The sequence below is a fragment of the Lepidochelys olivacea genome (genome assembly GCF_965140295.1).
Source record: "Lepidochelys olivacea isolate rLepOli2 genome assembly, chromosome: 20".
NCBI lineage: Eukaryota > Metazoa > Chordata > Testudines > Cheloniidae > Lepidochelys > Lepidochelys olivacea.
Window position 1 is genome coordinate 1,437,250 of NC_140430.1, and position 27,371 is coordinate 1,464,620.

Genomic DNA, 27,371 nt, shown 5'->3' on the forward strand with positions numbered 1-27,371 from the left:
TTGTTATAGAAAGTGAGTTTTATATATAATTTATATGTACACACAAGAAAAAAGTACCTTTAATCTGCATTGCCAAATAAGTGCCACGTCCCCCCTCCCCTGACACAGCAACAGCGCCTCCCACAGCGGGGGCTTCAGTCCAAAGCTGCCACGCCCCCCCCACCCCTCCGGCAGGGGCAGCCCAGGGAGGAGCAGAGACCCCGCGGCTTTGGGCCCGGACCAAGGTCGCCTGGCTCCGACGTCAGATTAAAACTCCCCAGACACAGTCACAGAAATAAAAACACCCCAAAACTGCTAAAAAAAATCAAACCCAGAAATCACTTCTTTTTTGCATTTAAAACAGTTCCAGCCCCGAGGGAGCCAGGCGGTTCCCACCCCGGCATGGAGAGATCCCACTACTCCAGGCTTGGCCTGGGCAGGCCCAACGCCGGGGAGAGGGGCCTTCCAACTCCGGGGAGACCTGGCTGCCCCTGGGTCAAAGGGCATGCTGGCAGCATGACAACCTTGAGTCAGAGCCTCCGGGACAGACCCGCCCAGAGCCAGCGGAAAGGGGCCCAGGGGTGCATGAAGGGGGTTCCCCCCCACAGACTGCAAGAGGGGGCATGACCTGTGAGTCCATGAAAGCCTTATGCCCCCCCCTTTGTGGTGGGCAGGACTGATCAGCTGTCCCTGGGTGACTTTTCCTGCCCCCACGGGAGCAGCGTTGTTGGGGAGGGAAGGGGCAGAGCAGTGGCAGGGGAAGCATTGCCCTGACCTCACCCCCCACCCCATAGTTACCAATCCCTTGCCCCCAGGCTGCAGCTGAGCCCAGCCCCACACTGGGGCACGTTCGGCCTTGAGCCCAAGCAGGGGTTTTGCTGCCTCAGGAACGAGCTGATTAAAACTCCCAGAGGCCCCGGCCTTTCCATGGAAAAAGATGCATGGGGGGGGAAGGGGGCTGAAAATGCCCAGTTATTTAATAACCCCCCCAGCCTGGGGCCTGGACCCACCCTCCTGCCCCATACCTGCGAGCACCAGGCACTCAGCCCACCGCTCTGGAGCTGCTCAGTAAGGCTCTTGGGTGGGGGGGAAGGGGACTGAAGTCATTATGCAGGAAGCCTCCCAGCCGGGTCAGCAGGCACCCACCGGCTCAGCTCCGTGGAGTCAGGGACCCAGGAGTGCCATGGCCAGGCAAATTCTGAGCCTCCACGTTTTATTTTCAAGTTTTATCTAGGGGGGAGACACCCCCCCTCTCCCACCTGCATCTGGAGCCACAGGGTAGGGGGCAGTACCTCACCTGGGGAATTCCTGTCCCCTGGGGACCAGGCTGTAAACTGACCCTCCCTGGGGGCATAGGCCAAGTGTGGCGGAAACCAGTGACCCTAGGGATCTGGGGGAAGTGTTTGTTCAGATAAGGCTAAGGGGGAAATTTCCCAGCTGCAGCTGCCCCCCATGCTCAGGGTGGGGGGGATCTGGCTCACCAGCCAGCTGCAGTCTCTTTAAATAACAACAGGTCCTACTGCCTAGGAGCCCATGGAGGGAGGGGAGCAATGTAGGGAGGTTAGGGAGCACAGGGGCAAGCCCAAGGGGGGGCAGGGAGGAGTGGCAGGGGAACAGAACCGGAGCCAGGACGGGCTGCGTGGCACTTGGGAATTTGGCACATGGGCAGCTTGGCCCGCGGAGGAGGCTGAGGGGGTACCAATGCTTTGGTGGGAAGGGGTCCCAGCTGGAGAAGAGACCTCCCAACTTTGAGACCTGGCAGGAGACACTGAAGGAGGCCCTGGTCCCAAGCCAGATGAAAGCGCTGACCCAGGCAGGAGCAGGCAGCCAGAGGAACCCACAGGCATATACCCCCACACCAGCCTCCCCAGCACAGCAGGGAGGGGATGCCCAAGGGAGGGGGCTCAGCTCCTGCCCCCAGCCCCGCCGCAGCCCCATGGACCCAGAGACACGTCCTCTTTGGTGTCACCAACCTCTGGGAGTCAATCCCTGCCCACCCCCACCATGCACCTACAGGCCCCCACCCCTTGAGAGCTACTCAAACACCCCCCCCCACACACACACGCACATTTAGCCCCTTCTCCCCAGGAGACATTTGCCTCCCCCCCAGCAACAGGAGACAATTTTGGCAAATAAGAACCATCCAGTGCCACCCCCACCGGCTTTTCCCCCTGGCACGGGTCTCGGAACTGGTGAAAGTCACAGCGAGCGGGTGGGGGTGAAGAGGAGAGAGTCTTCAAATATAAATCTATTAAAAACCCTCCCCCTCAACCCAGTCTGCCCCCAGCACCACCAGCAGGGGATGATCCCCTCCACCCCAAACACAGCAAGCAGCCCCCAAGGCATCTCCCGGCACAGGCAGGCAAGTGCTCAGACAACAGCAGGGTCCCCTGCCCAGCCAACAGGCGCCCCCCCCCCAGCCCTCTTCTTTGGTCGACTGTGGGCGGGGGCAGGTTTGTCTTCCCCAGGGTCATTGTCAGTCACTGGAAAGGAAGAGAGGGGCCCGGGGCCAGCCCCAGCATGGAGCGCCCTGGGCAGCCCCCCCAACATGCTGGCTCTGGAGCTCAATAAATAAATAAAAAGTCTGCTGTAAAAATATTTCTTCAATGCCCCCGGGGGGGGCCCTCCAACGCCCCGCCCTGCCACACAGGCCTGGTGGTGCAGACCTCCCCAGCTGGCTCGGGGCGGCAGCCCTTTCCCTCTTCGGTTTGGTGTTGAAATTTGGAGCCATTTACAAGACCCCACAAATGAAATGGACCCAAGGCCAGGGGGGCATCCAGGCTGGGTTGGTTCCCAATAGCTCGGCTCAGCCTGGCCCAGGTCTGACCTGCGTCAGCCCTGTCCAGCCCCTCTGGCACGCTGGGTCCTTCTCGCCAAAGGCCGCGGCTGGCGCTAACTGTGGGGAGGGCCGGCGTTCAGAAAGTAGGTGGTCATCTCCCCTTTGCCCTTGACCTTGACCAGCCCCCGGCACTCCAGTTGGTAGCCCTTGGCCGCCAGCACCTGGTACAGGTCAGTTGTCACCTGCGGGAGGAGGAGGAGAAGAAGAGAGCAGACGGTGAGACCAGGACCCCATAGGGGGCCCGGGCAGAATGGTGCCCTCGGCTACCCTGGGCAGAGAGACATCACACACCAGCGTATCAGCTCCCCCGCGGTCCCAGGGGGAGGCTCAGACCCGCCTGCCATGCTAAGGGTTTGCCTTTGCTAGTGACCCTGGGCCCTTTGGCTCCTAGCCCTGTGGGGCAGCTAGCCGCCTCCGCTCCCCCAGGCGGGGCCACGCTCCGAGCAGGCAAGTTGACCTCAGTCTCCAGCTCCTGAAAGGTCACCGCTCTCCCCCGCCCAAGGCCATGAGCTGGGCTGTGGGGGCCGAGTGGGACCTGGGGGATCCCTGGACTCCAACTCCACTCAGGCGGTAACGGCCTGAGGCCGATCCGGGGGGGGGGGGGGAAGAGGACTCCATAGGGATGGGGGACCCTGTGGGTTGTGCTCAGCACCCTAGTGCCTCAGGCAGGGGGGCGGGGGGGTTCCTTCACTGCCCCCGCCCTTGTCGACTGAGGCCAAGCAGACTGGTGAGTCCTGGCTCCCGCTTGTATGCTGGACACCTGGGTTCTGGCTCTAGAACCTGGGCCAGGCCCAGCCTCCCTTGGAAAACGGGGACAAGGATCCCACAGCGCAGGCCTCCCATCACATCAGGGACACCCAGAATGCACCAGCACATCTGCAGCGGCTCAGTCCTGCCCCTTCCCCCACTAGTGTTTGGAGGGGGTCGGGGTGGGGGGGTCGGGAGTCAGTACCATCCCCCTCTGGCTGGCTTCTCCCTCTGCAGGTACCGAGTGATGCCCCACCCCCACCCCGGCAGGCTGGAAAATTCCCCCCTTCCCTGAAAACGTTCCCGGACGCTGCCTCCCCACCAGCCCTGCTGCACTCACACAGCTGGCCGGGAACGACCCGGACGCTATGGTCCAGGGCGGGGTGGCAGCCGGGCTCCAGGACCGGCTCAGCTCTCACCTGGATGCGGTCAGGGACCCCTGTGCTGTCCATGCGGCTGGAGACGTTCACAGTGTTCCCCCAGATGTCGTACTGGGGCTTCCGGGCCCCGATGACACCCGCTACCACCGGCCCGATGTTCAGCCCTGCAGGGAGAGAGGGAGGGTCAGAGCTCATGGCCCCGGGCTCCCCCCAGCCCATCTGGCTCAGCCCCCACGTCCCAGGAGCCTGCGCGGGCGGTGGGCTCAGGAGGGCAGGGAGCTCAGGGCTGTACAAGGAGTGTGTTCACATGATCGTTTGCACACACGATAGCGTGTCCTCGCACACGCATGGACATGCCTACTCTCTTGCGCGTCCACGGGGAAGCACCCAGGAGCGGCCAGTGACGAGCTGGGGAGAGGGGTGGCTCACGCGCGCCCCCACCCTGGCAGAGGCCCTGCCCCCGCTCACCGATCTTCATCTGGAAGTTGTTGAAGGAGTGCTCGTTGATGTACGTCATCTGCTCCATGAGGCGCATGGCGTAGTCGGCCAGCGCGGTGATGTGCGTCCGGCCCTCCCGGTCGTATGTGCTGTCGTTCAGCCCCGAGGCCGCCATGTAGGTGCTGCCGATCGTCTTGATCTTCTCCAGCTGCCGGTACTGCGTCTCGCTGATGATCTGACAGGGGAGGGGGCAGCAGCTACAGGGGGGGCTGGGCGCCCCCCCCCCTCCATGCACGACCCTCCTCGGGGACCCTGCACTGTGCTCCCTTGCCCCAGGGGTGCTAGGGAGGGTCGTGTCCCCCTCAGAACTGGGGCCCTGCTGCTGCCGCCATGACCCTCGCCCCATGAGCCGCTCCCGGGCTGTGGCCCCACCCACCCCGCCCCGAGGGCTGGGCCTGAGCCATGGCCCCCCAAGGGCAGAGTTGGGTCCTCAGGGGCCCCATTGTCGCCACCCCCCACCCCCCCAAAGCCCACATTGCTGCTGCCCCTGCCCCCCCCCCATGGTCCCTGGGGGCTGCCCCCCGCCCAGCACCTCGTCAAAGTCGGCGATGATCTCGTTGAGCAGCCTCAGGCACTCCACCCCCTCGTTGTTGGCCTCCAGCTCCACGTAGAACTCGGAGAAGTTGCTGATGGAGGCGAACATGACGGCCACGCACTCGCACGACTGGTAGTAGAGCTCGTCGTTGCAGCGCTCTCGTGCCAGGAAGTGTGCGGCCACGTCCTTGGGCAGGATGTTGTGCAAAAGGCGCCGGTTGTAGGCCTGGAGCTCCTCCATCTCCTCCTTCTCGCCCGTGGCCTGTGGGGGGCGCCGGCGTCAGGGCCTGCTGCCAGACTGGCCCCGCCGGTGGGGGCACCACCCTGCCCCCCCTCCCTGGGGCACTGGTTCCTCCCCCAACCTGCCCCCCAGCCCTGCCTTGGGACCCCCCAAGCTCTGCCCCTTGAGGGGGGCAGCACCGAAAATGATCCGGAGGCCTCCCCAGCAATGCTCCAGCGCGTGGAGCACCAAACTGAGCCCCCCAGCTCTGCCCCGAGGGAGATTTGGGAGCAGCCAGCATTCCCAGCACGCACACAGCTCTCGTTCTCCGACAAGCACGGAGCAGGACGTGCAAGGGCGTCAGCAGGGGAAGGGGCTGGCCAGCCTTGTGCGAGGGGTGAGAAGAGCAGGATCCTGCGAGCGTGCAACACGAGGGCATGTGCCAGCCTTCAGGACATGCTGCCCCTCTCGCCCCAGGGACACCCCTCTTTGTGGTGGGGGGCAGATCCCCACCCCAGGGACGCCCTGTCCCCAGCTCCTTCTTCCATGGGGGAAAGCAGACACCTCTCCCCCCACCCCCCAGGGCCCCAGCCCTTCCTTACCTGCAGCTTCCAGAGGAAGTCAAGTCGGGCCGTGGACTCCACCTGCTGAGCGTGCAAATAGAGCGCCAGGGCGAAGACGGCCAGGATCACAGGGGTCATGTACTTCAGCGCCACCTTCCCCTCCGCCAGGCTGGGGGCACGGGGCGGGGGGGGTGTCAGGCTGCAGCAAGGCACCGGGGACCCCAAAGCAACCACCCTCCCAAGCTGCGGGCAGAGAGACCACAGGGCACACGAGGCCGGGAGGAGGGTGGGGGGGAATCCCCAGAGCACTCACTGCCCCCAGCCAGGGACCCGCTGACCATCATCCGTACCCCACAGGGCACTGCAGCAAAGGCCTGGGGGACCCCAGAATCCTCAACTGCCACAGACCCAACCCCCCGATAATACCACCACACAGACCCTTTGCCTGCCCCGGCCCCCCAGTAATACCCCCTTACCTACCCCAGGCCCCAAATCCCCGTAATATCCCCGTCCCAATCCCCACATAATGCCCCCACAGGTCCCTCGCCTGACCCAGGCCCCACCCCAATCCCCAGGGCCCCTTATGCCAGCTCCCCTCTGGGCCCGCCTCCCTACTCACCATCCTGGGCCCCACTGGGTCTCGTTGAAGGCCGGACTAGCAGAGAGAAGAGACAGCAGTTACAGATTTGGGGGGGGGTGGGGGGGAGGGGAGAGCGAGCTGACCACCACGGCCCTGCCGGGGTGGGGGGCACAGTCCAGAACCCCCCAGTGGTAGATGGGTGGGGCCCAGTGAGGGACAGGGACAAGGTACCCCCAGGATTCTGGCTGGGCTCTTGGGGGCATCTGAGGGAGCAGAGCCCAGGCCCTCTTGGGGTTGGGGGGCTGTGACCCATAAACCCCACCAATGGCCAGGGTTACAGGAATATCCCGACCCTGGGCCCTACATTCCGAGTCACTAAAGAGTATCACGTGAGGTGTGAAACGAAGGCCGGGTCACGCCGGCCGCTGCTGCCCTCGTGAGACAGACATGCCGGGCGTCAGCGGAGCAGAGCAAGTTAAAGGCTGGCCTGGGCAGAGCCGACAAACAGGGTTTCTGCCAGAGGAAAGACGTTTGCTCACCTGGCTCGGTCTGCGAGCCAGTTAATCACGTCAGTTCCCACCACGGAGAGTCACTGACACCCTAAATCAAGGGTGGGGCGGGTGATCCTGACTGTGGGGACAGTGAATTTGGGGGACAGAGGGAGCAGGCGAGGGAGATGCTCCTCGATCCTGGCCCAGGACACTATCGGCAGCGTGACTGCATTTCTGGAAACGGGCCCTCAGCCAGCCTTGGCTGGAAGGCCGCGAGGGACGGGGGGGCCACAGAGGGCTGGCTGGGTGGAGTCGGTGGCCAGGAAGCAGGCTTGGCTTTGATCTGCAGCCCTCTGGTCTCCATTCTCCTCACTCATGAATGCTGCCATCTCCAGACTCTGACGAGACCCCCGTACTCAGATCCCAGCGCTGGGGTGTGGAGCGAGAGGCTGACCTGTGCTGATTCATTCAGACTGGCGCGGGCTTCTGCCTGTGTCTGGGGGAGAAGGGGCTGGGGGGGCATTGGCTGGTACAGGAGAGCCCAGAGGAGAGTCTGGGCGGCGACAGGGTGGGGGGGATCGGGGAGCTGGCACCAGACATGCACAAGCAAGGCTCCCGCTCACTGGAGGCAGGTGACTCTCAGTCCTGGGTGCACAGAGAAATATCACAGGGGGCCCCGGGGGATGGACGACGACGGAAGGGGGGGATGGACGACGACAGACACTCACAGGGCGTTGGCCATGACCAGCAGGTCGTAGTTGTCGAACAGCGGCGCCTCGGGCCCCTCGGCCAGCACCAGGTAGATGCCCTCGATGGCCAGCATGAGCCCCAGCTTCCCGATGCTGCTGATGTGCAGGAAGACGGAGCAGGCCAGCAGGCTCAGCACGATGCTGTAGTTAAAGTACTGGGGAGGCAGGGAGGCGTCAGGGCGCCCGGGGTCCAGCCATGCTGCAGCAGGAGCCCAGGGCCAGGGCCCTCCAGGTGCGTTAACCCAGGGTGGGAATGGTGAACGCTGGGTCTACCCCACGAGACGGGGCCGGGCCAGCCGCCCACAGCCCAGCCGCCCCAGCGCCCTCCCAAAAGGTAGCCGCTCTCGCCCCAGCTCGAGGGGGAAACGGGACTGTGCAGAGGACACCGAAAGTTGGATCCTTTTGGCTGATGCCCAGAGCACAAGGCCAGAGGGACCACGTCTACACTGCAAAGCAACAGGGCCGGAACCACAGCTCCCGCCGCGGCACCCTGGGTCAGCACCACTTGTGTGTGTAGACGGAACTGGAGGGGGGTTGTCAGGCTTGAGTCCTGAGTTCAACCCTGGGCTTACATTGTAGTGTCCACACATCCAGGGAGACTCCTCTAGGGCCCAACACCCCCACCCCAGACTCCCATCCTCACCTCCATCCACAGCCTGAGGGGGCCCCCTCTGTACCCCACCCCAAGGACCCATCCTCACCAGGTCAGGGGAGGGGGCACTCCACCCCCGCCCCAGCAGCTCCCCCCGCATCACTTCCCGCCCCAACTGTGCCCTTGCAGCACCCCCATAGCCATACCCCTGCATGGCCCCCTGTCCCTCCCTGCTCCCAGGGGGCTCTCACCTCAGGGAAGTTGCAGGCCGGGATGTCCCCATCACAAGGGGGCACGTCCGAACCCAGCGAGTAGTTGAGGGCATGGAGCTGGCAGGGCCCCACGGCCTCGGGTGTGACATTGAGGGTGCGGGCAGCGCAGTCCCGCAGGGGCACGTGGCTGCAAGCAAACTGCGGAGAGACCAGAGGGGGTGATGGGACCCCGTGACCCCTCCTCCAGGGGCAGGGGCTTGGAAAGCAGCACCCCAGAGCCAAGGAACAGGTCTCTTGGGGGCGGTCATCTCGGACGGTGCCTAGGGTGCCCCAGCTTGGTCATTTATCTCCTCCCCCCAGGACACAAACAACTAGAAGCTGTTCACGTCCCTCCTGCGGGGTCCCCCCAGCTCCCACTCTGTACTACGCCCTCCCACACCACCACCTTACACTGCATCCCCCCCCAGTGAGGTCCCCCATCCCCACAGCTCCCACTCTCTCCTGCGCCCCCCCCCGGCAGGTCCCCCGCAGGGCTGTACCATGTTGACAAAGGCCGAGATGAAGACGAGGAGGATGGTGAAGACGGCAATGAAGGTGCTGTGGGTGCGGGAGTGGACAATCTTCCGGGAAACCCGCTGCAGGGCTGTGGGGAAGAGCTGGGGTGGGGGAAGAAAGAGCTGAGAAAGGGGTTCCGGCCTCACACAACAGCCCCAATCAATCTGGCCTGAGAGGAGCCACCTCCCCACATGCCCTGCCCCCCAACAGGGCAGGGCCCCAGCCCGCCTGCATGCACCCCTTGTGACGAAGTGGGACTGTTCTTAATGTTTCCTCTGAATAGTGTGGGGGTGCCTCAGTTTCCCCTAGGCAGTTCTTAAGTCTCTAGGGGGTGGGGTAAGGGTGTATGATCGTTGCAGAGCCCTAGAGGGCAGGTGTGTGCAAGGGTCTGGACACAGAGAATGGCCGACACCCTGTTTCCTGGCCACTGGTGGCCTGGGCCCTTCCGCCCTGCAAGGTGAGAGCTAAAGGGTTGGAGAACAAAGGAATCCGGTGGACCTCCTGGCCCGGGACAGGGACAAAGCCCAGAGGAGGGGGGGCTGGAGGGAGTTTCAGTTTGGGGCTGGCTGGGGACATGGAGTGAAGGGCAGACGGGGTTGTCTGGCTCACTGTCCCCCAAAATGGACCCAGCTGAGGGGTCCTGTTCTCTGCTCCTACAAGCTCTGTGTTAGACCATGTTCCTGTCATCTAATAAATCTTCTGTGTTACTGGCTGGCTGAGAGTCCCGTCTGACTGCGGAGTTGGGGGGCAGGACCCTCTGGCCCCCCCCAGGACACCGCCTGAGCGGACTTGCAGTGGGAAGCACACGGAGGGGCAGAGGAGGCTGAAGGCTCCGAGGTCAGACCCAGGAAGGTGGAGCCGGGTGAGCTGTGTGTCCTGCAGACAGGCTGCTCCCAGAGAGGAGACTTCCCCAGAGTCCCGCTTGGCTTCATGGGGAGCAGTTCCAGAGCATCGCCCGGGGACGCCGTGACACCCCCTCCACAGCATGTCCTCCCCTCCCCCCGCACCACCACCCCCAGGCAGCCTCCGGAGGGCTCAGCACCCCAGGGAGCTCGTTACGCTCCCCTGGGTTCAGGGAGCTGGCCTGCACGCCGACCGAGCGGGGGGGGGGGGTGCCCACGCAGGGGGCAGACACGCCGACCGAGTGGGGGGGGGGGTGCCCACGCACACGTGGCCGATACTCATGCTGAGGGAGCAGACCACAGGCCCACACCCCCAGCTGATACTCACGCTGATGCAGGAATAGACAGCACAGATGAAGAGGATGTTGGCCAGGATGACGAAGATGCTGATGTAGACGCCGAGCATCAGTGGGGAGCTGTGGAGAGAGGGGCGCCGTGAGCCTCCCGCCAGCCTCTGGCCCGACGCGGCACAGGATGCCTGGGCCCAGTAGGTGCAAGAGGGGCAGGGGGGAGATGCTGCAGCCAGGCCTGCTCTGGGACCACACTGAGCGGGGCGGTGGGCTTCCAGCGCTGCAGGAGGGCACGGGCTGGGGGCTGGACTTACCTTGGGAACATCACAATCTGGATGAAGCAGATGAAGCAGAAGACGAGCAGCGTGCAGGCCACGTAGCCCCCAAAGCGATCGTCCACCTTCTTGGAGTACTGTGGGGAGAGGGGGCAGGGTTACTGCTGCGGGGGGGGGGGAGGGGACCCAGCCATGCTGTGGTGGGAGGGCAATTTGTTATGGCACGGGGGGGGCGGGGGGGGTGTCTCTCTGAGCCCTCGGTGGGGGTGAGGGGAGGCGGGCAGAGACGGGGAGCAAGTGCAGAGGATGGGGGAGGAGCAGAAGGGGCAAGGCAGGGGCTGGGGGCCGAAGGGCAGGATGGGGGGGAGGCAACTGAGGGCCCCCACTCTGGGGCAGGATGCGAGGAGGGACAGCGGGCCCCGGTACCTTCTTCTCCAGCTCCGGCGTCTGGAAGGTCAGCAGGAATTTCTTGACATGATCCTTGCGCAGCTGGTCAATGCTGCGGGCGTCGATGGCCCGGCCCAGGAACTCGTCCACCTCGTCCTCGGGGTTCAGGGCCTCCTGTGCGCTGCGGCTGCAGGGTCACGGGAGGGGTGTGTGATCATTTTGGCCTCCCTGCCCGCCTTCATGCCAGGAGCCCCCCCGCTGCCCACTCCCCTCCTCCCCTGAGCCCACCCCTTCTTTTGCTGCACTTTGCAGGGCTGTGACCTCCCCCCCTTTGGGGCACCTTCCCCCCTGGCATGGAGCCAGGACTGTGCCCCAGCCCGGGGCCGTCTGCACCAGGCACACTTGCCCCAACCCAGACTCCGGGCCAGCGGTTCCTGGGCCCTGCAGTGAGGGGACCCCTCCAGGGGCCGTGTCCACTTACTTGTCTTTGCCGGTGTCCTCAATGCCCTGCAGACAGGGAGAGAGGGTGTTAGGGGAGATTCAGGGCATCACTCCTCCCCTCCTGGGGGCGGCACAGCAGCCCCCAAGGTCCCTGCCCCCCACGGCACCGGCAGGGAGTGAGGAGCTCCTGCTCCCAGACAGGCAGGGCTGGGAAATTCCCCGCCTAGGCCCCAGCTACAGCCCCCCAGGCACTAGCCCCACCCCAATCCTTCTTACTGATCCCCACCCTTGCTCCCCAGCTCTCGCTGCCACTCAGCAGAGTGCCCCGCCCCCTCGGCATTGTGCTGTGTACAGGCAGGGGGCGGGAGGGGAAACCGAGGCACTGAGGACTTGCCTGAGGTCACACAGCAGAGCAGGGGCAGAGCACCAGGGACAGGACCCAGGAGTCCGGGTCTCCAGCCACAAGGCCAGGCTGCCTGCCATGGATAGGGAGCTGGGCAGCCCCCGCGGGGGGGGTGGGGGGGGTATGTGAGGCAGGAAGGATCTAGGGGCTCTGCCCCTCCCCCCTCCACAGCCTGGCTGGACCAGCAGGAGTGTCCCCGGGCGGCTCCCAGGCCCCATTTACCCACCTCCGGACACTGGCCCCATGGCTTGGCCCGGGGACGGGCTCACGTGGCCTGATGGCCTGCCCCGCCTCACTGCCCAGCCAGGCAACCGCGCCATGGTAACCAGCGGTGCAACCACGTCCAGCTGCGCCATGGCAACCCACTCCAGGTGGACAGTGAGCCACGCCATGGCAACCGATGATGGACTGCGCCATAGCAACCGGCACCCCGCCGACGCACCGAACCAGAGCAACCGGCTGGGGAACCGCCGCAGACTGGGCCCTGGCGCCCGGGGCCACACCAGAGCCCAGCTGTGCCCGGGCGCCCGGCGTCATGACAACAAACTGCAGCATAGCAACCATGCGAACAAGCCATTCCATAGCAACCAGCCGCACATGCGCCATGAGGATGAACTGCCCCCCCCCGGCCCCGCTCAGCCCCCCCGGGGGGGGGGCAGGAAGAGAGCTGGGGAAACCCGATTCAAACCGCAGGAGTGAGGGGGGGCACACTGGCTGATAGGAGTGGGGGGAGCTCCCCCCTCCAGACAGGACTGAGTGAGCCCTGGAGGGGGCCCCACACCCTGTCCCTGCCACCCTCCCACTCCCACATGCTCCCTGCCGTGGTGAGGGGAACCCCCGACATGCAGAGCAACAAGAACCCCCCTTGGCCAGCATGTGCCCCCCCCCCCCCCACACACACCAGGCCAGGCCCAGACTCCAGCTGACAGAGACTCTCTTCCTTCCTTCCTTCGCCCCTGAGCAGAGGAAGAACCCCCAGCACCCCCCGCCCCACTCACCATCTGCCGGAAGGCCTTGGAGTCCTTGGTGCGGGAGAAGTTGCGGTCGGGCACCCAGCGCGGCACCAGCCCCTCCGTGGAGTTGGCCCGCGCCCGCTGCAGCTTGGCCAGGATGGCCTTCTCCTCCTTCTGCTCGGGGAGAGGAGGGCACAGGGTGAGGGGGCACAGCGGGGGCACCTCCCCCGCCCCGCACCCTCCCCCGCCCCAAGTGCCCACCCACCCAGCACCCACGAGAGAGTCAGCCCCACCCCTCCTGCCCTGCCCCAAGTATCCACCCCCCCAGCCCCAGCTGCTTGCCCCAAATGCTCACACCCCAGGGAGGCGGCCCCCTGTGCTGGTTGCCCCAGGAGCCGGGGATGCATCGCCCCCACCCTGAGCCCAGCTCCTGGACTCACGCGCTTCTGGCTGCAGCCCACGATGAGGAAGGTCTCGATGTTGTGTTCCTTGAGGTAGGCATTACGCTCGCCCCCATGGCCGGGCTCCACCTCGTAGTCCCCATTCAGATACTGCAGCGTTGCCCATGTAATGTGGATGCGCCTGGGGCGGCGGGGGGGGGCAGGACACTGAGCCTGAGAGTCGTGTGTTGTCCCGCCCCCCCCCAGGTTCCCCGTCTAACCTGCCGCACCCCTGGTGTGAGAGTCCCCGGGACAGAGACCCCACCCACGGAGGCAGGACAGAGCAGCTGCTAAACCCTGCGAGGATAGTGCCCCCTACCGAGACCCCTGCAGTGCAGCCTCCTAGTGCCGCACTGGGGCCAGCCCCCCCAGAGCCCCCCGCCTGCCCCCAGCATCCCACTGAGCCCCAGGCGCCCCCCAGAGCCCCCCGCCTGCCCCCAGCATCCCACTGAGCCCCAGGCGCCCCCCAGAGCCCCCCGCCTGCCCCCAGCATCCCACTGAGCCCCAGGCGCCCCCCAGAGCCCCCCGCCTGCCCCCAGCATCCCACTGAGCCCCAGGCGCCCCCCAGAGCCCCCCGCCTGCCCCCAGCATCCCACTGAGCCCCAGGCGCCCCCCAGAGCCCCCCGCCTGCCCCCTGCAGCACAGCACCCCCTGGCGCCCCCCAGAGCCCCCCGCCTGCCCCCAGGCGCCCCCCAGAGCCCCCCGCCTGCCCCCAGGCGCCCCCCAGAGCCCCGGGCGCCCCCCAGAGCCCCCCACCTGCCCCCAGCATCCCACTGAGCCCCGGGCGCCCCCAGAGCCCCCCGCCTGCCCCCTGCAGCACAGCACCCCCTGGCGCCACAGAGGGGCCACCACTGACTGCGGGGAGATTGCCCCCCGCTGAGCAGGCTGTTCCCCGAGAGCGGGGGGGGGGGGCGCTCCCGTCTAGGGGCTGCCCCAGCCTGACCCGCCCCCATCCCCCACTCACCCGGCTTTGCCTCCGGCTTCCATGTGGTTGGCCAAAGTCACGTCGTTGGACCAGACGTCGAACTGCCACTTGCGTAGCCCCAGCACCCCGCAGTGCACGCGCCCGCTGTGAATGCCCACCCGCATGTTCACGTTCACCCCCGTCACCTCGCGCACCAGCCTGGGGGGGCAGAGGCAGCGTCAGACCTGCCCCGCCCAACCCCCGCGGCGCCGGAGGGGGGCCCCGGAGCCCGAGGGAGCAGGCGCGGCCGGAGAGAACGACGGCCAGTCAGGCCCATGCCAGGCCGGTGAGAGACAGACGGGCCCGGGGCAGGTGACGTGAGTCATCAACCCCCTCGTGAGCAGCGGGGCGGGGCCGGCCCTGGGCCCAGCGCACAAGGGGGAGCGCTCGCGTGAGCGGAGAGCGAGCACCCGGGGCACACGGCTTGGGTGTCGCGCGTGTGCGGCAACGGAGGGAGCAGGGGCATGGTGCGTGTTGCACGTACGGCAAGCGTGCCCGGCACCAACGGCCAGCGTGCACCGCAGGTGCCTGTGCGTACCACGTGGGAGGCTGGGGGCTCGTGCGGTGCCGATGTGAGCGGCACGCCGCTCGGCTGTTCTGGATGGGCCCGAGGCTCCCCCCCAACTCACGAGATGGCTTCTATCATGTCGACCCCCATCTCCACGCAGCAGTGAGCGTGGTCCCCCCGGGCCTCCGGCAGCCCCGACACACAGTAGTAGCAGTCACCGAGGATCTTGATCCGCAGACAGTGGTTCTCCTGGGAGAGGGACAGAGCGGGGCTCAGAAGGGAGGGGACCTCATGGGGTCTGCCCAATGATGCCAGCCCATGGGCAGACCCCGCCCACCACCCTGCCAGCCCTACCCCTGCCTGCCCCCCAACCCTGCCCCCAGCCGATCACACCCAGTCAGCCCCCCACCCTGCTCCTGCCTGTCCCCGACCAGCCACGCCCAGTCGGCCCCCCACCTTGCGCCCAGCCAGCCCTCTGCCCTGCTCTCTGCTGACCCCACCCGCCCCCAGACAGGGCCCCACCCCCTCCTGGGCCACCAGGCTTGCCGCCCCCCAGAACACGAAGCACCCCACAACGCCTGGGCACGGCCGGGCTGGGCCAGACATGCCCGCGCTCACCGAGGCCAGCTTGTCAAAGCGCGCAAACAGCTCGTTGAGCGTCATGACCAGCTCCTGGGCCGTGCACTGGGAGGCCAGGCTGGTGAAGCCCTCGATGTCTGCAAACAGGATGCTGCAGGGGAGGGAGAGTGAGCAGAGACAGGGCCCCAGCGGGTCAGACGCTCCCCCGGGCCTCAGCTGGCTGGGTCCCAAGCGCCTACACCTCCGACCCCCTTCCCTGTGCCCCCCAGGGCCCCCCCAATACCCACTGCCTCAGCCAAGCATCCTCAAGGCAGGTCCTCACCCTGCCATGCCCAGGGGCTGCTCCCCAAGGCAGAGCTCTGCCTGCCCCACGCTCCCACCCCCAGCACCCCACAGGTCCCCCCAACCCTGCCGCCAACGGGTCCCCCTTGCAGGGGCCCAGGCCAGGCCCCCGTTACCCAGAGCAATTCTCGTAGGTGCCGAGGAGCCCCCCCCCCAGACATGGCCCCCCCCCACCCGTGCCTGGGGGGGTCCCCCCACACCTGACGTTGTCGTGCTTCTGGATGTAGATTTTGTGGAACATCATGTCCTCCTTCTTGGTGTTGATGTCCTCCTTCATCTCCATGGCAACGTGCTGGGGCAGCACCGACAGCAGGAGGCGCTCCTGCACCCAAACCACACCCCTGTCACCGACACCCCCAAACCCCACACCCCCACCCCGCCGTCCCCCAAACCCCACCGCCGTCCCCAAACCCCACCGCCGTCCCCAAACCCCACCACCAACACCCCCAAACCCCACGCTCCCCGCCGTCCCCCAAACCATACCCCCAAATCAGACCTCTGTGCCCCTCAAACCTGATCCCTTCATGCCCCCCAAACCAGCCCTGTCAACCCCAAACCAGACCCCTCCATGCCCCTAAACCAGCCCTATCACCAAGACCCCCGAACCAAACCTCTGTGCCCTCCAAACCAGGGGCTGTACCCCCAAACCAGCCCCATCACTGACACCCCCCAAACCACACCCCTCTGTGCCCCCCAAACCACACCCCAATCACTAACACTCCCAAACTAGACCCTCTGTGCCCCCCGAAACCACATCCGTCACTGGCACCCCCAAACCTCCTAAATCACACCCCCGTCACTGTCACCCCAGCCCCAAACCACAGACCCCTTCAGTGGCCACAGAGAACAATCGATGCCCGTCAGCCCAACGGATCTGCAGAGTTCGCAGGTCCCCCCGGCTCTCCCTCGCCCCAGACTCCCAGGGCCCAGCGTGAACCGTTCCTCCCAGGCCGGGGGTTCGAACCCTCGGCTCGTTCCTGCTGCTGTCCTCCGGCCTGCCTCGCGCTGACCCCCCGCAGCGACTGGGCCCAGCGCCACGCCGAGCGGGACAACGCCCGCCAATGCCTGCCGTACGGCACCCCCGCGAGAGCACCCCAGACCTCGTGACCCATTTATAAGCCTCGACTCCCAGCCGAACCCCCATCGGCGCCGGTCAACGACCCCCCCAGCACAGTGCGGGGCTGCTGCCCTGACCCCCCGCCCCACCCACCTGCTGCCGGTTCTCCCGCTGCAGGTGCAGCCGGGCCTGGATGTAGCCGCGGGTCTCCTGGAAGGCCTGGCGCTGAGACACCTCGGCCGGGTAGTGGGTGCAGATCCCGATGATGTTGGTGCAGAGGAAGATCAGGATGTTGGCGCTGAGCTGGGGTCGAGAGGGGGTCAGTACCGACCACCCAGCCCAGAAAGCCCCCCCTCCCCTCCCCACCCCACCTCCCTGTAAACACATGCCCCCCCCCCCCCGAACAGGACACAGCGCCCCCAACCCACCCATCACCTTGGGGGGGGGTGCAGGCTGGCAGGGAGAGGGGGCAGGTTCAGGGGTGACCGCCAGAGATCTGGGGCTGGAGCAGTGGGGCTCAGCCCCCCTTAATGAGGCGAGAGGGGGGCAGGGGCTCCCTTACAACCGCATACTCTGAGCACCAGGGCGAGTGCCTCCTACCTTCCCTTCGCTGCAAGCTTCCTCGCAGCAGTGCCCTGTACTAGAAGCCCGGTCTCTGCTGCCCTTTCCCACCCCCTGTGACAGGCGTTCGCCCCTCCAACTCGCCACATCTCTCTGCTCCCGCTCCAAGGCGGGGCACAGCCCAATCCAGGAGAGCTCCACTCACTGTGGGAGGCAGAGCTGGGGGTTGGCTGACTGTACCCCACAATCCCCACGGGGCTGCTGGGTGCTGGCCAGCCGCATCCCCAGGACCCACGGGGCTGGGGACAGTGGTGGGATTTACAGGACCCCCATCCCCCGCCCTTCTCTGTCCTGCAGATACCCCCGTCCTGTCGCCTAGCCCGAGCCCCCCACTCTTCCCAGCAGGGATGGGGCATTGGGGGCAGGGAGCTCTCAGCGAGGGCTTGCTGGCTGCTTCGGAAGCGGGAGGAAGCTGCAGGGGGTGGGGACGGGGGGGGAGCGGAGATGGATTTAGCAGGAGCTACACATTTGCCATGGTTCTCCCAGACCCCTCCCCCCCAGGGCCCCCAGCCAGGTCTATTTATAGCCGGGCGGTGCGGGGTCAGCACAATCGCATCCCGTCCAGATGAACACAGCAACTTGTGAGCCAGCCCCAGCCCGGCCACGGACCGGGGGGAGGGGCCACCCTCAGCCCAGGGCCTGATGGGTCTAGACCACCCCCCACCTCACACCCAGACAGCCCCGGCTCAGAGAGGCAGGACTCCAGCTCCCCCCCCCCCCCCGCCCCCAGTGCCCGAGTCCCTACCAGCTGCACTTTGCTTTCGAACCCGTTGATTGGCTCCATGCAGGACAATGGGGGGGGGGGCGGGAAATGTAACTTTCACCCCCCTCCCCATGAACCGTTCTAGACTCTGGGGTTTGAGCCCCAATCCTGGAGCGGGAGGGGGGGGTTGTGGAGAGGGTCTGACCCAGCCCCAAATAGGATTTTTACTGGAGTAAAAGGATTGAGGCATTGCCTGCTACATTGGAATTTGTATCCCGCGGGGGGCCCCCCCCCCGACACACACATCCACAGAACTGGCTGCCGGGCACTCAAACTACCCCCCGCGGTGACTGCACAGGGCACGGCCCTGCCCTCCACCAGGCACTCAAATCACTGGTTCACTTTGCAGCGTGGAAAGTGTGCCAGGTTCCCAGAGCGAGGGGGGAGCCCAGCCCCCAGGGCTACCGGGCAGCCGGTCAACAGGGCCTGGGAACGCAGCTCCCTGCAGAGCAGACAAAAATAACTGGGCCCCCACAGGGGGACTCCCAAGAGCCAGCCAGTGAAAGCACCTCCCGCCCCACACCCGTGGCCCTGGGACGTTGGCTCCCCTGGGCACCCTGCCCCAACTCCCCGCAACACACTACAGGACCGGCCCTGTCAGGTGCCTTTTCAGAGACTGGTTGTTCCTGGGGGCTCCGCGGTGCCACCCCCCACAGGCGGGGGACAGGTGAGGAAAACCATCCCCCTGGACCTCCCCAACGCTGCACCCCTTGCAGTGTGACCCCCTCCGAGAGCCGTGCACACTTACCCCTCCCCAGTGCTCTGTGTCCCTCGCATGCTCACCCTGCTGGCACACTGCCCCCAGGACCCCTTACCCACCCACTGCCCATCATTCCTTCCAAGGGGAGTTCCTATTTACCACAGTGCCCTGCACGAAGGGGGCATGTTAAAGCCACCCCCGCCCCTCAGCCAATTCAGGGCCCTCCTTCCTCTCTCACACACCCCAGCTGCAGCTCCCACGTCCCACCCCAGCCCTGGCCGCATCGTAGGAGTGGCTGGTTCAGACCTAGACTGGTAGAAAGGGGGACGGGGAAAGCCCACAGGGAGGAGATGTGAGAGTGGCTCCTTCACTCCCCTCTGCGACCGCACAGAGTCCAGGAGGCCGTGGGATCCTCTAAGTACAGCCAACAAGAGGACCTGGCCGGGGGTGGAGGGGGGGGGAGCAGCTCCAGGGCACCACAACGCCCTGACCTTCCCCAGGCCCCCCTGTGCTCCGAGCTCTACTTCCCTTCCGGCGGGGTCAGCGGCACCTGCCCCTCCTGGGGAGGCTGAGGGGCCACAGACCGTATCTACGATTTCCCAAGGGTCCGTACCTCCATTCAAAATCCTTTAGGGGTCCGAAAATGAAGAAAGGTTGAACTGTCTGGGCGGATGGTGCAACAGGACCCTGGCATCCGGTGAAAGCAACCCCCACCCCAATGCCCAGACAAAAGGGGCTTCGAGTCCCATGCCTGCAGCGGGTCCAGGACAGGGGTCCACAGCCCCCTCCCCAGCCTCTCTCACGTACCACAGGTGGGTCCCTGTGCCCCTCTGGCCCAGCTCTCTAGAGCTTGTGATGGGGACCCTGCCCCAAGAGCTGCCTGGCTCCCAGCCACCTTCAGAGGTGCACACAGGCATGCTCCACCCCACCCCACCCCAGGGCCCCCAGCCTGGGGACCCTGGTGTCCCACCCCAGGGCCCCCAGCCTGGGGACCCTGGTGTCCCACCCCAGGGCCCCCAGCCTGGGGACCCTGGTGTCCCACCCCAGGGCCCCCAGCCTGGGGACCCTGGTGTCCCACCCCAGGGCCCCCAGCCTGGGGACCCTGGCTGGCATCTCCCCCATAGGCCAGGCACTCAGCGAGAGGGAGACCCTGCCGCCAGGCACCCCAGAGCGCACCCCAGGCTCCCCACGTCTCCTCGTCTATCCACACCCCATCCACAGCCACGGGACCCTCGTCAGCCTGCCCCCGGCCAGCCACCACCAGGCCAGAGGGGGACACTCGAGCAGAGTTCCCCCAGGCAGCGTCTACCACCCTTGACCCTCCTTCGCAGAGCAGGGGGCACTGGCTGGGGCTGTTCCTCCCCCCCCCCCCCCGCCCATGTTGATCATGCATTGTCCCCCCATTAGTTGTGTTCTGGGCTCTGTGGTACCTCCTGGGGGGCAGGGGAGGCCTTTGGCTCCGGGTGGGGCCAGGGTCACACACCCCCCCTCGGGATTGAAACTCACCCTCACCCCACCATCCTGTCCCCTCTGCCCTCGGGGCCTCATGCCCCACTCCCATCCTCCCACAGACAGTCTCCTCCCAGCCCCCACAATAGAGGGCTTTGTCCAGTGTGCACCCCTAGCCCTCCTGAGAAAACCCCCGGCCCACAATAGAAGGCTTTGTGTCCCTCCCCCCACCTCTGGAGAGGAGACAAGGGATGGTCCTATGCACATCCCGCCCCAGGGGAAGGGGGCAGCAGGAGGCGGTGCTCAGGGGGTGGCAAAGGGGGACAGGAGTTAGCGCTTAAATTGGGGAGGGGGTGAAATGGGGCAGGAGGCAGTGTTTGCCTGCAAGAAATTAAACTATAATATAGAATTAAAATTTACACGTAAAAGATTTTCACAAATGATACGGCCTGTGAAACTCCCCACCACATGATGTGAGCAGCAGAGCGAGGACAATCCACCCACTCAGCTGGGCACGGCAGCCTCAGTGACCACACCGAACCCCCAGACAGATTCCCTGTCCCCAGCACCCCGGGGAGGTTTGCCGGGGGGAGAAACTTCCCTGGGGAAAACAACCGAGGGGAAGGGGCACGTTCATCAGTGATTAGACTGATTAAACTCTCCTACGGTTGGGGACAGGGCAGCCATGGGAAGACATACAGCCCCCCAGCCCACCCCTCCCTGAACCCCAGTTCCCCCGCACAGAGGACAGACAGGGGCCCCTCACTCCTGAGCTCTGCCGCCCACTGAGAAAGTGACACAGCGTGTAGGGAGATGGGGTCTAAGTGGAGCATGGGGGGGAGGGGGACAACCCCATTCCAGGAGCCCTGGGGTGGGGGGGCATGCAGGTCACACTGAGGGTCCCATCCTTCCCAAGGGGGTGCTAATGGGGCAATGGAACAGGGCCCTGGGGGTCCAAGGGCCCAGAGGGGCTGGGGGAGGAGAGCTCCTGGCTGCTTGTCCTCAGCTCTGGCCACTGGCCCCCTCCAGGCCCCATATTTACTTGCCCCCCCACACGGTCCCTCCCCCCACCCCCACACCCCTGGTGGGGGGGGCTGCATCACTCTGCAGAAACATATGGTTCTAATCAGAAGCTGTCCCCCCCACACGTGTATTGCCATGGAAACCACCTGCCTAATGGGAGTGTGGGAGCAGCATCCCCCCCAAGACAGCAGGGGCCCACCCCTAAGGGTGGGGGCACTGCAGAACTCACCCCCCCACACACACACCCCCCTCGGATTTGCCGCTGGCTGCTAGCGCCAGGCCCCGACTCCCACGGTTCCCCTCGCCCTCCCCACCCGGGGCGGGGGGTGGGGGGTCCATGCACAGAGCATGGCAGCAAGGAGAGCTCCCCTCGACCCCCACAAGCCTCAGCCCAGCCCCACAGGGGCCTTGTGGAGAGATGGGGGGGCAGCCCCTGTGGCCCATTCACTCCTTGGCATCTCTGGCAAGCCTGCCCGGGATGGGTTGGGGGATGGGGGGAAGGGCACTGGGCCCCCAGTCAGACGGGAGTGGGGCTGGACTCACACCAGCCCCACTGGGGAGAGAAGCTAGCGCTGGGCCCCGCCGGCCCCCCCCAGAGCCCAGGCACAGAGATGAAGGCGGGAAGCAGGGTCCTTCTGGGTTAATCATTCCCCCCCGAGACAAACATCCCCCTCCACACCCAGCCCCACACCCAGCCCCCCATTGTCCTGCATCCAGGTGACCCGGTAGCAGGACTGGCTCAGGCCCACGGGTGTCGAGACGCTCCCCCCACCACACACACAAACCCACTGCCGGGAGGGAGCCACCACTGCTGGGCACACCCTCAGCCCACACGTGGGAGGCAGTTGCTCCCCCAAGCCCAAATATTCCCTCCTCGAGCCCCATCTCCCCAGCAGAGCAACACCCCCGCAGCCCGCAAAGCCAGGCCCCGCCCCCAAAGCCAGGCCCCGCCCCCATACCTGCTTCCAGAGGAAGGGGTCGCTGGCATTGAGGTGCCAGGTGATGAGCAGGTGCAGGGCGGAGAGCAGGGCGCCCGCCCCCACGGCGGCCCGCATGCGGACGGGCAGCAGGGTGTAGGTGATGTAGATGAAGAAGACGCTCCACCAGACGCCCTCGGAGGCGCTGCGGGGCGCGGCCATGAGGGTGCCCAGGGCCTGCACCCCGCCCAGCGCGGCCAGCACCAGGTAGCTCACCACCCACATGGAGTCCTGGGGGAAGGCGCTACGGCTGCACAGCACCATGAGGGCCAGGAAGAGGGCGGTGGCCACGGCCAGCGCGGCGGCGTAGGGCACCCGGGGGGCGCCGGGGGCGCAGTGGAAGAGCAGCATCACGCCGCACACCAGCACCAGCACCCCCATCAGCACCGTCAGGCTGCTCTGGTTCATCTGGAAGAAGTACCGCTGGTAGAGACGCTCCAGCTTGGCCGACTGGAAGCGCTTGGAGCGGAAAACCTGCAGGAGGTGCTGCCAGCACTCGCCCGCCGACAGCCGCTCCCCCGGCCTGGCCCCCGCCTCCGCCGCCTTCGGCCCCTTGGCCTCGCCGTCCTCAAAGCCCAGGTCCACCGACTTCAGCCCCAGGTCGCCGGCGCCCCCCGCCAGGCCCTTCTTGCTGTAGTGGTCCTCCTGCCAGGAGCAGGTCAGGCCCAGGCCAGCCCGCGGGTGGGCGCCCCGCTCCAGCTCGGGGTCCTGCAGGCAGCTCATGTAGCGTGGGCTGCAGAGCGAAGAGCGCGGACGCTGCCCCTTCCCGTTGCGCTCCCCCCATGCCGTCTTCCGCTCGTCCACCTTGGGCACCAGAATGCCGCTAAACCACGACATGCTGTGGGCGCCAAGGAGAGGGGGGCATTAGCACCTGGGGGGACGGGCATGGGGGGGACATCAGTGCCAAAGGGACACCCGGGGGTACCGGTGCCCAGGGATGATGAAGGGTCAGGAGGCAGGGGTGGGGGGCATCGGTACTGAGGGGGCACAGGAGATGCCAGCACTGAGCATATGGCAGGTGGGCACCCAGGGGTTGGGGGGGGGGAACAAGCAGGAGGCTTCGGGGGGAGGGTGTTGCTAGGAGACTCCAGCCCAAGGATCCACAAGGAAGACAAGCTGCCTGTGGGGGGTGCAGTGAGACCCCCAGGAAGACCCTGGGCTGGCACAGAGGGGGTCTGTACATGCCCTGCTTCCCCCCACTCCCAAATTCCAACCCACAGTCTGGGGGCAGGATTCCCCAAATTTAATCTCCCAGGAAAACTCACCTGGGTGGCTGCTCTGTGCCAGGAGCACCGAGCTGGCATGGGACGAGCCGGCATTTAACCCAACAAGTCGGCAGGAGGGCAGTGCCCCAGCCCAGCGACCTGGCTCCACCTCACGTCCAGCTGGGCACGGGGCAGGCTGGGACAGGCACCTGAAAGCAGAGGTAAGCTCAGTATCCCAGCCACCGACAAAGGGGCCACCCCAGCCCCTCCCCCTGTGCCAACCTCACCCCCTGGAGCCACCAGCAGAGACAGACAGACACGGCCCCACCATCGCCCAGGCCTCCTATCCCCCACTGTCCAGCTCCTGGCCAGACACCCAGCCCAGGGCTGGGACACAGCGCAGAGATCCCCACAGCTCAGCACCCGGGGGTCCCAAGGCAGTCAAGGGGATGCAACACACACACACAGCCCTGCAGCAGCCTCAGTCACACGCAGGATCTCTGTTCACACTCCACTCTGAACTCCTGTGTGGTTGTTAAACAGCCCCTGTGCCCCAGCCCAGGGGTGGCTGCATCTCAGCTTGGGGCAAGGGGTCCCTGTGGGTAACTCCCTGGAACCCTTCAAACGGAGCAAGAGTTGCCTCCCACTCCAGCACTCCACCCTGGGGGAGAGAACAGGTGGCGTGAGGGGACCTGGCGACCACGGGAGGCCACGAGCCTGGCTCCAGCCCCGCAGAGGATCCTGCTCCGAGTCTGATCATGTCAGAGCTGCCCCAGTGTTTTAAACTGACCATGCACCCCAGCCCCGGGCTCCCCACTCCCAGCTCCACCGGTGCCCCTCAGTCCCGACCCGCAGCCCCCTGCTATCCCAGCCCTGGACTTCTCGGGCTCACGATCCCCAGGGCTGTTAGGGACTTGCCCTGCATGTGACAGGGCCACCCACCAGAGCCCTTTATTGCGGCCCCAAGGCCCCTCCCCCAGCCCAGCCTGGGTAATTCAATATGCAGCAAAACTCGAATAATCTTCTGCTTTCAAACTCTATTTGTCTTGAATGGCGGCCAAGCCCGCGCGCCCATTTAGCTCCAGCCTCTTCAGAGAGTTATTCCGTCTCCTCCTACAAGGCCCTTATCTACATCCCGGGAGCCAGCATCAGCGCCATGACATCACTCCCCGTTCCTGCGGGGACAAGGCACAACCCTCCCCAGGGAACAGCTCCTGGCCCCCGACACCCCCTTCCGGCCAGAGACCTCAGAGCATCTTGCAGAGGTCCTTCACCCAGCACCAAGATGCAGCCACCTCTGGGATGAGAGGTGGCAGCTGATTAACAGCCATACAACACCTCAGGACAGGAAGGGAGCAACAACCCACAGGGGGATTTTAGGAAAGCAGAACCTGGCCAGGACACCGGGGTTAGAACCCCGACGCCCAGGCACGGGGTCCTCCGGTGGCCCCTCCCAGGCAGGTCAGGATCCCGGTTCTACGCCTCAGCCCTCACCTTTCTTGGCGCAGGGCCTTGCAGCATGGGGGTCTGCGCCTCCCACTGAGGTGCCTGCGGGGCCACCGGGCTCCCCAGGGGTCACCCGGCCAAGTAGGGACCCCAGCTGCACCTGCTTGGCTCAGGACCACTGATGGCACCGGAGCGTGGCCCAGAGATGAAGGGCAAAACTTAAACCAGCGCTGCTGCGGGGGGGGGGGGGCGGGAGCGCTAGGGTGTCCGGAGATTATGGGCACAGACCCGCTATTTGTTTTACACAGGCAGCTATGACCCACCCCCATCACCCCAACCCGCAAACAAGCTGGCTCCACTCCGCAGGCCCCGTGGCCAGTCCTGGGGAGAGCGGCCCCGTCTGCCCCCCGAGATTAACCCCGGGGCCCGGCTCCTGCGAGCTTCCCCGGGGGCGCGGACACCCCTGGCCCCCGCGGCCCCGGGAGAGCCGCTCCTGCCCACCCCGCTCTGCAGGTGCCCCGCCGGGCTGCACCGCCCCTCCCCGCGCCGGGCCCCCTCCCCGCGCCCGGCTCGCCCGGCTCCTGCGGCCAGGGCCCCGCCAGCGCCCCCCTCTCCAGACAGCGCGGCCTGCGCCTCTGCCCTGCGGGCCCCCGCCCCGGGCAGCCCCTCGCCCAGCCCGGCCCGGAGCCCCCGCCCCAGGCTGCAGCGCCCCGGGGCAAGGCACGAACCCCGCCGCTCACCGCGCGTCCTGCGCCCGGCCGATCCCGCTGCCGCGGGGAGCCAGGCAGCGCCCCGGCCCCGCGGGCTGATCCCGGCCCCGGCTACTCGCTGGCCGGGCCGCGCTCCATGGCGCTGTGGGCTGGGCCGGGCCGGGCTGGGCTGGGCCGGGCCGGCCGGGCCCTCCCGTCGCTGTCCGGGGTAAACGCCCTGCAGCCCGGATCCAGCCGCTCGCCCCGCTCCCGGCGCTCGGTGCGCTCCGCGCGGGGCTCGCAGCCAGGCGGCCTTAAAGGCGCAGGGGCCCTTTTGCCTCCCCCCGCCCCCGCCGCGATGGGATGCGGGGGCCGCGGAATATTTCCCTGGGGGGAGGCGCGCGCACACACACGGAGGCTGCAACACACACGCGTGTGCACAGAGCAACACACAACCAGCCAGCAACACACACGTGTACACACAGCAACACACAGCCAGCAACCCAACACGGGTACACACCGCAACACACAGCCAGCCAGCAACACACACACAGCCCACAGCACTCACGTCTACACACACACGTGTACACACACACAGCCAGCAACACACACACGTGTACACACAGCAACACACAGCCAGCAACACAACATGGGTACACACCGCAACACACAGCCAGCCAGCAACACACACACAGCCCACAGCACTCACATCTACACACACACGTGTACACACACACAGCCAGCAACACACACACGTGTACACACAGCAACACACAGCCAGCAACACAACATGGGTACACACCGCAACACACAGCCAGCCAGCAACACACACAGCCAGCCACAACACGGGTACACACCGCAACACACAGCCAGCCAGCAACACACACACACAGCCCACAGCACTCACATCTACACACACACGTGTACACACACACAGCCAGCAACACACACACGTGTACACACAGCAACACACAGCCAGCAACACAACATGGGTACACACCGCAACACACAGCCAGCCAGCAACACACACAGCCAGCCACAACACGGGTACACACCGCAACACACAGCCAGCCAGCAACACACACATATATATATACACACACGCACCAAGCCAGCAACACGTGTACACGCACACAGAGCCCACAAACACCCTGCGGAGCTGAGATGCCAAGGGAAAGATCAGCTCTCCCAGTTTGTACAGGGGCCAGCACCTGGTGTGTGCTGGAGCCCAACGCACCCACTGCCCTGCGGGGTCCTTAGGGTGCTGCATTAGATACATAACCCCCATGCCCCCAACCCAGAGACCTCTGTTATATCTATTAATGGGAAAACCCCAATAACCCCCATGCCCCCAACCCAGAGACCTCTGTTATATCTATTAATGGGAAAACCCCAATAACCCCCATGCCTCCAACCCAGAGACCTCTGTTATATCTATTAATGGGAGAACCCCAATAACCCCCATGCCCACAACCCAGAAGACCCCTGTAATATACAGTGTCAGGATCTAACCCACTGATGGGCCCCCTGCCCCAAACAGGGGAACCCTATAACAGCCCCCATCCCCAGGTGAATGCACCCCTGTAATATCCATGGAGCAAGGGCCCACCTTGTTCCCCAGGCATGAAGCCAGTCTTTGGGGAACGCCTCGGGGAGGGTGCCCTAGTTCTGGGGCAGCGCCCTGCTCCCAGTCCTGGCTCCCCAGTGTGGAGCTGTTATTTATTAACTCGGTCCTAGTCGTGCAGGTCAGAGGGAAACCGGCCTGGTTCTGCTCCCCTGCACTGCTCCGGATCTGCCCCGGCATTAATGAGGCCTGCATGCAGCAGCCTGGCCCTAGAGCCTGAATCCAGCCCAGATCCTCGCGGGAGACAGGCTTAATGATTAATTACCGACGAATTCCGGCAGCTCCTGGGTGCCGGGAGGTCTCCGCCTTGCCGTGCCGTGTCGCTCTGGGGGTTGGCACCAATTTCTAGGGCTCAGCCCATCCCGGTGCCTCGCTATCCCCCGCCCCGCACTCC

General features: G+C 65.7%; 1 protein-coding gene across 3 annotated transcripts; it reads right to left on the reverse strand.

Moving 5' to 3' along the window:
* Window positions 1–27,371, reverse strand: ADCY6 (adenylate cyclase 6). Of its 3 annotated transcripts, none has more exons than XM_084610142.1 (23): window positions 27,243–27,371; window positions 23,279–23,427; window positions 21,996–22,851; window positions 16,634–16,783; window positions 15,624–15,745; window positions 15,121–15,232; window positions 14,624–14,751; window positions 13,995–14,153; window positions 13,031–13,172; window positions 12,636–12,764; window positions 11,275–11,300; window positions 10,833–10,980; window positions 10,446–10,543; window positions 10,170–10,257; window positions 8,924–9,040; window positions 8,424–8,582; window positions 7,560–7,735; window positions 6,380–6,415; window positions 5,800–5,929; window positions 4,976–5,239; window positions 4,414–4,618; window positions 3,985–4,109; window positions 1–3,000 (listed from the first exon to the last, which is right to left on the reverse strand). In XM_084610142.1, exons 3-23 carry the CDS (start codon window positions 22,848–22,850, stop codon window positions 2,872–2,874), a joined length of 3,498 nt encoding a protein of 1,165 aa, XP_084466268.1. In that variant the 5' UTR covers window position 22,851; window positions 23,279–23,427; window positions 27,243–27,371; the 3' UTR covers window positions 1–2,871. The 3 variants fall into 3 exon arrangements, with proteins under 3 accessions (XP_084466268.1, XP_084466269.1, XP_084466267.1); XM_084610143.1 differs by lacking the exon at window positions 27,243–27,371 and adding an exon at window positions 25,405–25,672 and having other exon boundaries at window positions 13,995–14,099; XM_084610141.1 differs by lacking the exon at window positions 27,243–27,371 and adding an exon at window positions 25,405–25,671.